Consider the following 14,633-nt stretch of genomic DNA (forward strand, 5'->3'; position numbering starts at 1 on the left):
ACCAGCGCCCATCAATACAGCCTCCCCAGCTCCTATCAAATGCAGCCTCCCCAGCACCCATTAAATGCAGCCTCCCCAGCACCCATTAATGCAGCCTACTAGCACCCACAAAGCCTACCAGTACCCATCAATGAATGTTTGCTTGTTTCCATTCATTCGGGAGTTGGGACACAGACACAGTCCTCTGCCGCTGCTGTGCCTCTGACACTATGTGTGAACAGAGAGGCTGCCTGCTGATGCTGAGACTTAGTTGCTTGCTGCAGAGAGAAGAGAATATGAACACCAGTGGCCGAGTGCCCTAGGCAGCAGTGCGCCCTAGACAGCTGCCTAGTGGTAGCACCGGTGTCTTGCCGAGAATGTTCCCTCGGCGGATAAGTTCCCCCCTGTACTGCGCAGGACGGACTACTGTCAGCCGCCGGAGATAGCCGAAGCTCAAATGCTTCAATCAGCTTTACAGGGCGCCTGCGCTCTGGGTCCAGGTTCCTTCCCCACCATCCAAGTGGACCTAGAGGGGGAATCTAAAAGAGCCAAACGAAGCGAGGTCGTGCCCGAAGCGTGGCGAGCGAAGCGAGCCCGCGAGGGGCCCTCTTACAGGCGCCGTGTACAGCTGTTTTTCAGCTATTCCGCTTCGGCTATTTCCGCCGGATCCTACTGCGCAGTAGAGGGGGGAACTTAGCCGCCGAGCGGAACTTTCTCGGCAGAACACCGGCCCTGCGTGTGTCTTTATCACTTTTCTTTTAGTAACTTAACAATTATCTGCAAACCTTCTGTGATCATTTAACAAGGTTGAGTCCGATCCAAGGATTTCGGTTCAATTGCTTGTCAGCAGACTCAGCATGTACCGAACAATCGATTTCATGAATTGGTTCGTTTTAATGAGTAGTTCGAAATGAGCCGATTCATATAAAAGAGCCGAACTTCCCATCAACTGAGAGCAGCCAATCCCAGCGCCTCTCCCTAAGAAAGCCCGGGGGACGCTCACAACAAGCAGCCTGCTATTGGTACGTTCCTGCCGGCGGCTCCATTGGCTGGTAGTAGGAGATTGGGCGGGGCTGTTGCAGCAGGGAAGTGGTTGGTGAGGCTGGTGGATCCTCCAGCTTCCGGTAAACACCGTTACAGATTGTAGGGAAGCGCAAGTTCTGCTTGTGGAAGCCGGAGATGTGAGTAGTCAGCCTGCTGCTTATCCCTTCCCCCGGCTGTATAGTGCGGGCCGTGCCATGCGCATATCACTGCTCCATAAGTTTTGGTTAACCTGGGGGAAGTGTGATGGGCTCTTTGTAAATCTTAGAGATCCCTGATCCTGATTGGCTGTATTATGGAGCTCTGACTGTAAGGGTTGCCTGTGATTGTTCGGATGCAGATGTCTGAGTGGGGGGTGGGGGTGGCACACATGGATGTAATCCTGATTCTGATCTAGGAGTGCTGTAAGGTCTTTGTTCTGTGTGTGTCATGGTGGCTCTGGTCTGATCTGAGAGTTTTCTTTTATGTGGATAGATGCCACCTTCTATCACTGTGATTGTTTCCTCTATAGAAGGGGGCAATGTATGTAGAACTCTGACTATAAATGCACATCAATGTATTCCATGCTGACAGTTTACTGTACAATCTCATCAGTCCCTGCTTTCAAGGAGTTTACAATCTAAAGCTGGCTATACATATACAGTTATTTTGGACAGATGTTGATGCATGGATCTCTCCCACTATTGTTTTCTGAAAGGCCACTGCCACTGAACTGGCTGAATTTTCGGTATGTGTGTAGATCCCTAATGCCCGGTACACACGATCAGAAAATTTGTACGAAAAATACCGATTTTTTTTTTTTTTTTTTTTTTGGAGCGATCGTACGATAATCGGATCGTTAGTAGAGAGTAAGGATGAGCTCCGGCGTGTTCGCATGCTGAACATGCCCAGCCCACCAGGAAGTCGGCACGATGCAGCGCTAATCACAGGCAGTGAGACAGTTCCCGATCTCTGCAGCCGCACACACCGGGAAATGTCTCACTGATTGTGATTAGCGCTGCGCCAACTTCCTGGCGGGCTCGGCACGTTCAGCATGCGAACACGCCGGAGCTCATCCTTAGTAGAGCACTTTTGAGAGCCGATTAGGACAGTTCATCCGATTTATTATTTGATCGGACATGCACAACATTTTATTTTTTTTTTTTTTTGGAAGATGCCAAATCGTACGATTTTCATTTTAATCAGTACAGCTGCTGTTTGAAAATGCAGTACAAATGCATTACAATACATGACATCACTTCTGAATTTTTATTCTGTCGTATGCAAACTTTCATGAATTTCGTAAACACATCAGATTCGATCTGAGATTAGCATGCAAAAAAACCCCCCAAAAAAACGCACAATCATTCGTCTGATAATCTCATCGTGTTTACCGGGCATGACTATGGTTGCCACCTCATCCCTTTAAACCCAAACACATATTAATTACTGATTGTGATGCTGATTATGGTGGTAATTAAACTCGGTGCCTTATCTTATGTGTTCCGGTTTAAAGGGATGAGGTGGCAACCCTAGGCATAACTTACATTCATGCATAATATACTAGGGGCACATCTGGACAGGAGCCAATTAACCTGGCAGCATGTCTTTGGACTGTAGGCGGAAAGCCGCACAGAGAGTACATGCAAACTCCATGCAGATAGCATCCTGTCTGGGATTTGATCCAAGGACCCTAGTGCTGCAAGGCAAAAGCGCTAACCACTAAGCCACTGTGTTGCCAATCTGGTCTACAGTTTTACTTTTAGGGATGCCACATTTAGTTCTGACCTGATGACAACATTATTCTACCTGTCAAAAGTCCGGGGAATTCATACTGAGATTACAAAGGAAAAATGTAGATCAGCAGAGCTTGTTTACATAGAAAACTACATGTGAAAATTCACATCTATAGAGTATAGTTTTCATTACCCAAGCACCTCCTAGGCATCCTTATTGATCCTTAAAGTGTAGTTCCACTCCTAAAATTATTTTTTCATTATTCAGCTGCATTAATAACATTTGGGGAAAAAAATTATTTTTTTTACTCCCTTTTTCATGACTGTTGCTAGGGGGTCCCTCGTAATCTGCCTCTAACTTCTCCCTGGCGCCTGCTGTCATCTCCCTCGGCGCCCGTGCTCGCTAGTGCTCCTGGGAGATGCTTGTTATCATCTCCCAGGAGTCATCGGGGAGCACCGAGGGCTTTGTTGCCATCACAACGGGGGCAGGCACTTCCGACACCCGTTGTGATGGCAATGTCAGAAGCGTACGGCACTGCACCGTACATATGGCACATGCACAAGAACGGGCAGTGCATGCTGGTCGCTCAGCTGCACCAGAGCCCGGAAGATAGTGCTTGTGGGCTTCACATGCTCACAAGCACTGTGGAAACTCCCAGCAAAGAGGAATATAAGATATATTCCTCTTTGAAATCGGCAATCGAGCAGAGATTGAGCACAGAAAAGTGAGTGCTATAAATAATCGTTAAAATCAAAACATATTAATCCTAAAAAAAAAAAGTTAACAGTGGGAACTCCGCTTCATGGCTGGGTTCACATATGAGCACGCAGTGGCTCACAGCAGGAGTCCAGTGTGTCCTCGTTCACTGTTTCTGGTCCGATTTCAGCCCGAACTTTTGGCTGAATTTAGACCTGACAAGGACCAAAAGATGCACAGGACTCCTGTGCAAATCCCTTTCTCTGCTGGGGTAGGGCTGGAGTGGCATTGGTGCCAGAACTCTACAGACATAATTAGGCAGGAGATCAATCCTCTACTGCTCAAGGAAGGTCTAGCAACCTCTGGAGCTTACGCATGTATTTGCAAACATGTGCAGACTAAACCCCTGTTTTAATGCATACTATTAGACAGGTTGATTCGGTTGTCCGTGGGTTGGTCGGTACGTAGGCTTGGATCTTCTCCTTGGATTTATCCTCGGCCTTGTTTATAAACCTGTGGAGTAACCCTAGGGAAGCACTGAACACTGGTTGAAAAAGCTTGCCCTAAGGCAAAAATAGAGCCGAAATTTAGCACTTTGCGATGTCTGGGCCTCTAAAATAACTTACGCATTTTGATATTCCTCTCGGCAAGCTCAAAAGAAACCCACTCATTCTAGCATAGACCTTAAGATTACACAGGCATTGCTTCAAGTCGCATCAAAATCGTGTGACTTTTAGGTCGCACAAGTGTAAAAGAGGACATTTCGTCTTTGGTACCCCTTTGACTTAGTAGGAGCTTTAGGTTCTGAGAGCAGTTTTATCACTGGAGGGCTATCATTGTTAAAACTATGGAGAGAAAGCACATGTCCAGCTGTGGTTTCTGTCATATCTAGGGATTTAAGACTACATCTATAAACGGAATGGTTATTTTCTGCTTATGTGTTTTTCACTTTCCCTGTACTTCCAGGTTACCATAATTGGCACGCTACATGCAAATACCATGCTTTACACAGAGGAATGACCACAAAGGACTCCCTTTCTTGCCTGATTCACAATGTGTACATCAAAACAAAGCATGGATGAAGAGGCTTCTTTAATATAAATACCTGAAGAAGACTGTTACATCTGGATAAAAACTCAGGAACTCTTACTAAATATGGCGGGTGCTATTGCTTCAAGAATGAGCTTCTCATCCCTGAAGAGAAAACAGCCCAAAACATTCACTGTCCGTATCATGACTATGGATGCAGAGATGGAATTTAACTGTGAGGTAATGATGCATTACTAGTGCTCACCGTGGTGTTCTTTGTTTATAATGCATATACATCTGTTGGCATTCAGCTGATCAGTTATGCCAAAAGAGCTTTTTCCCATCTCTAAGTAATAGTAACACAATGATTAGTTGCCAGGGATAAGCATATAACAAATACAAGAAAAACCTGCCAATTTCATCTCCAGGGATAGGCAACCTTTGAGAGGTGGAGAGCTACCTGGACTACATGAAAGAGATCAAAGATCATTGGGGTTCAGCACCCTTTAAAAAAAAAAAAAAAAAAAAAAAAAAAAAAAAAAACTAGCAAGGCCTAACTAAATAGTAAGGAAAATTTTGAAAAACGTAATAAAACAAATGTCATTGTAAAAATATAAACTTGGCCTACCTTAACTACCTCCAATACCATGCAACAGCCAAAAGCCGGCTACAGCGTCTCTGCGATAGCTCTGAAAATTGCCCTGCACAGAATGAATGAACAGGAATAGCTCTGTACAGAGCTTCCTGTTCATTCACAAACTGAAGAATAGCCACTTAGTGACCTGCCTGTGTGTCTATATATACGTGATCCTGCACTTCCGGGTAGCGGACACGACCGTTCGCTCCCGCTGTGATTTCACACATCGGGAACAGTGGACTCTATGTCTGCTGGTGCCTGCTGATCATCCTGCAGAGAGAATGGCGGTCTGCCCATGTGAACAAGGCAGATTGCCATTCTGACAGGAGGGAAGGCAGGGGTCCTCTGTCTTTGCAAAGCAGGAACTAGGATCCATCCACAGTTTAGAAAAACACTGGCTAGGCACACAGTTAACCCTTTAATCGCCCCTGATGTTAACCCCTTCCCAAAAGGACATACATTTATTTGGGTACAGCGTCGCACGACCGGGCAATTGTTAGTTAAAGTAATGCGGTACTGTTTCTCAAAAAATGGCCTGGTCATGAAGGGGGGGCGAATCTTTGAAGGTCAAGTGGATATAGTAGGAAACCCAGTTTACAATGCTTTAGCTCTGAATGACCACAGTAAATGATCGGTACCGATCACTCACCAGGTTCATTCAGAAAAGGAAGATGCTGGTAAATATGACATATTTACCAGCCCTCTCCCCGCTTTCCATTCTTAAACATCCTTGCAGCAGCTAGAGGGAGAGGGGGGAAACGGGCAGAGCTGTGGAGGGACCAACTAATTACACAGGGGGATCCAGGCAGCAGAAAGAAGGGGAACCTGGACAGGAGGGGCGGCAGGGGTGGCATTAACTGTAACCGATCTCCTTTCCATCTGCAGCCGCTGAATGCTGATGAGAGGAGGAGGAGGAGGAGTAGAAGCCGGCTTTCAGCTGCTGCAGGAGGAAAAGGGATTGATTCCAGTAAATGCTAGAACTAAAGTGAGAACTGAACATCCGTTCTCCCATCCCCTCTGTGACTAATGAAGTCATCACTTCTGGCTCTAACCGGGGAGGCAGCAAATCAAGCATGATCTGTAGCTGCTTTAGAGGGCAGAGGAGACATTGATGGTCTAAAAGAGTACCTATTACCTCCGTAAGGAGTACCTGTCACCTGCCCAAAGCTATCATATAGGATGCTTTTTAGCCCCATTTGTGATGGCAATAAAGTAAAATGGGGGGGGGGGGACTGTAAATGAAATATAAAAAAAAAAAAATGTAAATGTCCCCACCCCCTCTCCCATACACACAAATGCATATAAGTGTAGTTCCCGCACATGTATGTAAACAGTGATTACATCACACATGTAAGGTATTGATGCGAATGTCATAGTGAGAATAAAAATTATAGGGCAATCATTTACAATTAACTCTACAATGACAACCTGTAAAGGCTTTTAACCACTTCAATACCGCCGTACATATACAGTACCTTGAAAAAGTATTCATACCCCTTGAAATTGTAAATGTTTTTTATTGGGATTTTGTGTGATAGACCAACACAAAGTGGCACATAATTGTGAAAGGAAAATTATAATTTTCAATTTTTTTTTTTACTAATAAATATCTGAAAAGTGTGGGGTGCATTTGTATTCAGCCCCCTGAGTCAATACTTTGTAGAACCACCTTTCGCTGCAATTGCACCTGCAAGTCTTTTTGGGTATGTCTCTACTAGCTTTGCACATCTAGAAAGTGAATTTTATTTGTCCAGTCTTCTTTGCAAAATAGCTGAAGCTCTGTCAGATGGATGGAGAGCGTCTGTGAACAGCAATTTTCAAGTCTTGCCACAGATTCTCAATTGGATTTAGGTCTGGACTTTGACTGGGCCGTTAATATGCTTTGATCTAAATCATTCCATTGTAGCTCTGGCTGTATGTTTAGGCTTCTGCTGCAAGGTGAACCTCGGCCCCAGTCTCAAGTCTTTTTCAGAATCTAACAGGTTTTCTTCTAAGATTGCCCTGTATTTGGTTCCATCCATCGTCCCATATACTCTGACCAGCTTCCCTCTGCCTACTGAAGAAAAGCATCCCCACAACATGATGCTGCCATCACCATGTTTCACGGTGGGCATGGTGTGTTCAGAGTGATGTACAGTGTTAGTTTTCCACCACACACAGTGTTTTGCTTTTAAGTCAAAAAGTTAAATTTTGGTCTCATCTGACCAGAGCACCTTCTTCCACATGTTTGCTGTGTCCCCACATGGCTTCTCACAAACTGCAAACGGGACTTCTTATGGGTTTCTTTCAACAATGGCTTTCTTCTTGCCACTGTTCCATAAAGGCCAGATATGTGGAGTGCACGACTAATAGTTGTCCTGTGGACAGATTCTCCCACCTGAGCTGTGGATCTCTGCAGCTCCTCCAGAGTTACAATGGGCCTCTTGGTTGCTTCTCTGATGAATGCTCTCCTGGCCCGGCCTGTCAGTTTAGTTGGACGGCCATGTCTTGGTAGGTTTGTAGTTGTGCCATACTCTTTCCATTTTTGGATGATGAATTGAACCGTGCTCTGTGAGATGTTCAAAGCTTGGGATTTTTTTTTTTTTTTTTTTTTTTTTTTTTTTTATAACCTAACCCTGCTTTAAACTTCTCCACAACTTTATCCTTGACCTGTTTGGTGTTTTCCTTGGCCTTCGTCATGCTGTTTGTTCACTAAGGTTCCTCTGAGGGCTTCACAGAACAGCTGTATTTATACTGAGATTAAATTACACACAGGTGGACTCTATTTACTAATTTGGTGACTTCTGAAGGCAATTAGTTCCACTAGATTTTACTTAGGGGTAGCAGAGTAAAGGGGCTGAATACAAATGCACGCCACACTTTTCAGATATTTATTTGTAAAAAAAAATCTGAAAACCATTCATCATTTTCCTTCCACTTCATAATTATTTGCCAGTTTGTGCCTATCACATAAAATGCCAATAAATACATTTACCTTTTTTGGTTGTAACATGACAAAATGTGGAAAATTTCAAGGGGTGTGAATACTTTTTCAAGGCACTGTATATACGTTGTTGTATTGAAAATGTTATATCAGGATCATGGTTAAGGCTACAACCATGATCCCGGTATCCTATTTTACATTAGGCTATTCCCTACGAAGTAAAAGTACTCCTAGCGGCCATACTGCTGCTGGAATACTTTTACAGTTGACAGAACGGGGTCCCTCTCCCTGCTGCCTTTTACCAGGCTCTCCCATCCGATTAAAGAGCCCGGTAATGATGCAACTGGCAGCATGGGCTTCCCCAGACACAGTAAGAGGAACTGATGTTATTGTGTTCAAGTGTATTTTTTTTTTTATTTTATTTCTCTTTTTAAATTGCTTTTGAAAAACTGTGTGGCATAAAAAATTGGAACACCCACCATTTTTTATCTTCTAGGGCCTCTGCTTAAAAAAAAATAATGTTTTTAGGGGTTCTAAAAAAAAAAAAAAAAAAATCTGACTTTTACATGTGTGAATTGTCAGAACTGGCCCGGTAGGCAAGTAGTGATAGTGTCACCTATGAAAATTTTAGGTACTGTAGTTTGTTGTGCAATTTTTTAGTCTTGACATCTTTTGTATCTATTTACTTAACGCAACTTCATCTTTTATATTTTGCCAAAAATTCCGTATTCTATTGTGTTTGTGTGCACTAAAATTCATTTTAGTGTAATTTTCCTGAAAATTTACTATTGATAAATGGCTGTGCAAATATCATGTGACATAAAAATTTGCAACAGTCAACATTTTATTCTCCAAGGCCTTTGCTTTCAGAAAATATATATGTGGGGGTTCTAAGTAATTTTCTAGCAAAAAATAATTTTAAACATGTGAATTATTAAATATTCGCCAGGACAGCAAGTGGTTAAAGTATAACTAAAGGCAAAAGTTTTTGTTTAGTTTTGGAGTAGAAAGGGATTAGAACCCCCTTCCTTTTTTTTTTTTTTTTTTTTTTTTTTTTTTTTTTTTTTTTATTGCGGTCTTTGCCCCTGTTTATTGAGATTTCCTCTCTCTCTATTTGTCCTGTTTACGGTTATCACCAAAAGTAAGAGAGAACCCCAAATTTTGAGTTGTCACCAGAAAAAGAATAGAGGGGAAATCTTCCAATGAGGACTCTAGTTCCTGTGACAACCAGGGATTTCCCTAATTTTAGTAGGGACTTTCTCTCCCTTCCTGCTCCAGGAAATGAAGCAAAGTCTCGCCAATGGGACTCAGATGGTAAAAAAAAAAAAAAAAAAAAAAAAACTGACACAAGTTTTATAACCCTCCCTTACTCTATCCAAAATGGGGGGGGATGCCTTTAGGGTTTGCAGGCGCTATTGCGCTAATAATAGCGCCTGCAAACTGACCTAAAAGTGTTGCTGCTTTGTCTCCAGTGTGAAAGCCCTGGGGGCTTTCACACTGAAGCGGTGCGCTAGCAGGACGGGAAAAAAATCCTGCTAGCAGCATCTTCGGAGCGGTGAAGGAGCAGAGTTTACTCCGCTCCTTCACCGCTCCTGCGCATTGAAATCAATGCGTCAGCGCGGCTATACCGCCGGCAAAGCGCCTCTCTAGAAGCGCTTTTGTGATGGTTTTTAACCCTTTCTCGTCCGCTAGCGGGGGGTAAAAACAATAGCGGCGTTTCACACTGGGGCGTCGGCGGTAAAAGTGCCCTTAGGCAGTCATTAGAAGATACTTTTAAAAAGCCAGAAAACCTGAGCTCCAACTGCCAGTAGAAATGGTTGTGAACAGTTGCCAACAGTAAATATTTAAATGAATTGGGTACTAAAAATAAGATAATGCAGATTCCAATGAGTATTACAAGCTAGTTGGAGAGTATATGAGTTACAGAAGGGTTGTCCAGCTTGCGATCTATAGTATGTTATGAGTTTCTGGAAAGACATTTTGGATGTTGGAAAGATTTAAAAGAGGAGTATGGGAATTGGGGTTTTTTGAAAAATCATACTTGCCCAGCTGGATGCAGCATCGGTCCCCCACCACATCTGTCCCCCGCCGGCTCTAACACTGAGAACCGAGCGATCAAACTCCACTGATCACTCAGTTCTCCCTAGGCAGAGAGCTGATGACTATCAGTCACCAGCTCTCTGCTCCGCTCCCCCCTGCGCTTACTGGAGCGCTCTGCTGTGGAGGGGGCAGGAGCAGCCAGTTCAGGCTCTCAGTGGCCCACTAAGAGACTGAACTGGGTGCCAGACCAGGCATGTGGGTGGATGCTGACCATATGGACGCAATTTTGCTGGAGCCTGGACTGCCTCTGTGATGTCACCTGACAGCGGGCTTCAGCCCCCTGTCTGCTGAAAATGGGTCATAGGGGTGCAGAATGAACTGCACTCTTGTGATCCACAGAAGTACAGCCAAACGAGCTTTGGCTGTACTCCTTTAACCACTTGAGCCCCGGACCATTATGCTGCCTAAGAACCAGAGGTATTTTTCCAATTTGGCACTGCGTCGCTTTAACTGCTAATTGCGCGGTCATACAATGCTGTACCCAAACGAAATTTGCGTCCTTTTCTTCCCACAAATAGAGCTTTCTTTTGATGGTATTTGATCACCTCTGCAGTTTTTATTTTTTGCGCTATAAACGGGAAAAGACCGAAAATTTTGAAAAAAAATGATATTTTCTACTTTTTGTTATTAAAAAAAAAAATCCAATAAACTAAATTTTAGTCATACATTTAGGCCAAAATGTATTCGGCCACATGTCTTTGGTAAAAAAAAAATGTCAATAAGTGTATATTTATTGGTTTGCGCAAAAGTTATAGCGTCTACAAACAAGGGTACATTTTCTGTAATTTACACAGCTTTTAGTTTATGACTGCCTATGTCATTTCTTGAGGTGCTAAAATGGCAGGGCAGTACAAAACCCCCCCAAATGACCCCATTTTGGAAAGTAGACACCCCAAGGAAATTGCTGAGAGGCATGTTGAACCCATTGAATATTTATTTTTTTTGTCCCAAGTGATTGAATAATGACAAAAAAAAAAAAAAAAAAATATTTACAAAAAGGTGTCACTAAATGATATATTGCTCACACAGGCCATGGGCCTATGTGGAATTGCACCCCAAAATACATTCAGCTGCTTCTCCTGAGTATGGGGATACCACATGTGTGGGACTTTTTGGGAGCTTAGCCACGTACGGGGCCCCGAAAACCAAGCACCGCCTTCAGGATTTCTAAGGGTGTAAATTTTTGATTTCACTCTTCACTGCCTATCACAGTTTCAGAGGTCATGGAATGCCCAGGTGGCACAAAACCCCCCCAAATGACCCCATTTTGGAAAGTAGACACCCCAAGCTATTTGCTGAGAGGCATGGTGAGTATTTTGCAGCTCTCATTTGTTTTTGAAAATGAAGAAAGACAAGAAAAAAACTTTTTTTTTTTTTTTTTTCTTTTTTCAATTTTCAAAACTTTGTGACAAAAAGTGAGGTCTGCAAAATACTCACTATACCTCTCAGCAAATAGCTTGGGGTGTCTACTTTCCAAAATGGGGTCATTTGGGGGGGTTTTGTGCCACCTGGGCTTTCCATGGCCTCCGAAACTGTGACAGGCAGTGAAGAGTGAAATCAAAAATTCACGCCCTTAGAAAGCCTGAAGGCGGTGCTTGGTTTTCGGGCTCCCGTACGCGGCTAGGCTCCCAAAAAGTCTCACACGTGGTATCCCCGTACTCAGGAGAAGCAGCAGAATGTATTTTGGGGTGTAATTTCACATACTCCCATGGCATGTTTGAGCAATATATCATTTAGTGACAACTTTGTGCAAAAAAAAAAAAAAAAATTTGTCTCTTTCCCGCAACTTGTGTCGCAATATAAAATATTCCATGGACTCGACATGCCTCTCAGCAAATAGCTTGGGGTGTCTACTTTCCAAAATGGGGTCATTTGGGGGGGGTTTTGAACTGTCCTGGCATTTTATGCACAACATTTAGAAGCTTATGTCACACATCACCCATTCTTCTAACCACTTGAAGACAAAGCCCTTTCTGACACTCATTGTTTACATGAAAAAGTTATTTTTTTTTGCAAAAAAAATTACTTTGAACCCCAAACATTATATATTAAAGCAAATGCCCTACAGATTAAAATGGTGGGTGGTTCATTTTTTTTTTTTTTTTTTTTCACACAGTATTTGCGCAGCGATTTTTCAAACGCATTTTTTGGGGAAAAAACACACTTTTTTTAAAATTTTAATGCACTAAAACACACTATATTGCCCAAATGTTTGATGAAATAAAAAAGATGATCTTAGGCCGAGTACATGGATACCAAACATGACATGCTTTAAAATTTGCACAAACGTGCAGTGGCAACAAAATAAATACATTTTTAAAAGCCTTTACAGGTTACCACTTTAGATTTACAGAGGAGGTCTACTGCAAAAATTACTGCCCTCGATCTGACCTTCGCGGCGATACCTCACATGCATGGTGCAATTGCTGTTTACGTTTGACGACAGACCACCGCTTGCGTTCGCCTTAGCGCGAGAGCAGGGGGCGACAGGGGTGCTTTTTTTTTTTTTTTTTTTTTTTTTTTTAATTTTTTTTTTTGCATTTTTATCTTATTTTTAAACTGTTCCTTTCAAATTTTTTTTTTTTTTTTTAATCATTTTTATTATCTCGGGGAATGTAAATATCCCCTATGATAGCAATAGGTAGTGACAGGTACTCTTTTTTGAAAAAATTGGGGTCTATTAGACCCTAGATCTCTCCTCTGCCCTCAAAGCATCTGACGACACCAAGATCGGTGTGATAAAATGCTTCCCCAATTTCCCAATGGCGCTATTTACATCCGGCGAAATCTAAGTCATAAAATGCTCGTAGCTTCCGGTTTCTTAGGCCATAGAGATGTTTGGAGCCACTCTGGTCTCTGATCAGCTCTATGGTCAACTGGCTGAATCACCGGCTGCATTCTCAGGTTCCCTGTTGAGACAGGAGAGCCAGAGAAAAACACGGAAGACGGGGGGGGGGGGGGCATTCCCTCCCACGGCTTGTAAAAGCAGTCTAGAGGCTAATTAGCCGCTAGGATTGCTTTTACATGAAAGCCGACCGCTGGCTGAAAAGAATGATACCTAAACCTGCAGGCATCATTCTGGTATAACCACTCAAAGTCGTGAATGGCGTACCTGAAGACAAAAAAATGGTTAACAATAAAGCACAGTAAACGGTAAAGTATAAAAAATTGCATACCTGAAAAGCAAACATGATAAAACATAATAACAATAAAACATTGCAGAATAGAATACAGTAAAAAAGAGCAGAACAATAGAGAGAGAGAATAGAGAGAGAGAGAACAATGAAACGACAACTATTTTTTTTTTTATTTTATATAATATTTTTTTTTTTTTTTTTTTACACTTTTTTTTTTGTAACTAACTTTTATAACGGTAACCGGTTCCAGGTTCGGGTCTCTCAAAATGTGATGGCATCTTGGGAGACCCTGTGAAAGTGTGCCTAGTCTGTGCAATGCTGTACCCTACGCTAATACTCAACTAGTGAATGGTAGCGTTCAAAACATTCACCAATGCAAAGACCAGGATTGTCAGGACAGGAGGGACAATAATAGCGGGTGTCACGCCTATATCCGCGCTTGCTGCAGACACAACATCTTTTTTGGGGGGGTTTGTTGGGTAGGGGTACTCGGGAGGACATAAAGAAAATGCCTCTCATACAGCCGACTGCATTTGGTTGGGGATGTGAATGGGGGAAGTACGGGCGCTGCAGAAGTGGTGGGTTCCCAATTAGGAATGGCGAATGCAGCAGGAAGGGCATTATGGGCATGACGGGCCTGTGTTTGTCTTCTTCTTGGTGGCAGCGGGACACTACTTGTGCTTGCCACCTCACCAGCTTGAACTGCACTTATGGGACTCGCCACGTCACCAAGTGTTACTGCAGTGCTGGTTTGACTACGACCGGGGTGTACTAGGCCGCTGGCGCTTGCCAGTTCAATAAAAAGCTACCAAAAAAACTGTTAGCGATCGCAGGGATCAGGCCTGACTCTGCGAACGCTGCAGTTATGCGTTAAGTGTTTTGTAAGTGACAGTGATCGATCGATACTGCACTTGGGTGGGCTGGGCTGGGCCGGGCGGAGGGGCAAAATGCAGGTGCTAGCAGGTATCTGGGCTGATCCCGCTAACACTGCGTTTTTGGGAACCCTAAACTGCTGGGGACGCCAGTATAGATCTGATCGGATCAGATATTGATCCGTTCAGATACTATACCACTAAGGGAGGCGTATGCTGCGTGCGTGGGTGTTAGCGGTACTGGCGCTAATCTGACGCTGCTTGGGGCTGGTGCTTGCCAGTTCAGCAAAATGCTACCAAAAAAACTGTTAGCGATCGCAGGGATCAGGCCTGACTCTGCGAACGCTGCAGTTATGCGTTTTGTAAGTGACAGTGATCGATCGATACTGCACTTGGGTGGGCTGGGCCGGGCGGAGGGGCAAAACGCAGGTGCTAGCAGGTATCTGGGCTGATCCCGCTAACACTGCGTTTTTGGGAACCCTAAACTGCTGGGGACGCTAGTA

The 14,633-nt window shown here is 43.5% G+C and overlaps 1 protein-coding gene across 2 annotated transcripts in view; it reads left to right on the plus strand.

The window, feature by feature from the left end:
* The first annotated feature begins 1,006 nt into the window (after window positions 1-1,006).
* NF2 (NF2, moesin-ezrin-radixin like (MERLIN) tumor suppressor) overlaps window positions 1,007-14,633 on the plus strand; it is a 156,404-nt gene continuing 142,777 nt past the window's right edge. For both annotated transcript variants that reach the window (XM_073630703.1, XM_073630693.1), the window contains exons 1-2: window positions 1,007-1,160; window positions 4,399-4,701. In XM_073630703.1, the coding sequence (XP_073486804.1) occupies window positions 4,588-4,701 (114 nt within the window). In that variant the 5' untranslated portion in view covers window positions 1,007-1,160; window positions 4,399-4,587. The remainder of the gene's footprint in view (window positions 1,161-4,398; window positions 4,702-14,633) is intronic.

Source organism: Aquarana catesbeiana, linkage group LG01 (genome assembly GCF_042186555.1).
Source record: "Aquarana catesbeiana isolate 2022-GZ linkage group LG01, ASM4218655v1, whole genome shotgun sequence".
Classification (NCBI taxonomy): Eukaryota; Metazoa; Chordata; class Amphibia; order Anura; family Ranidae; genus Aquarana; species Aquarana catesbeiana.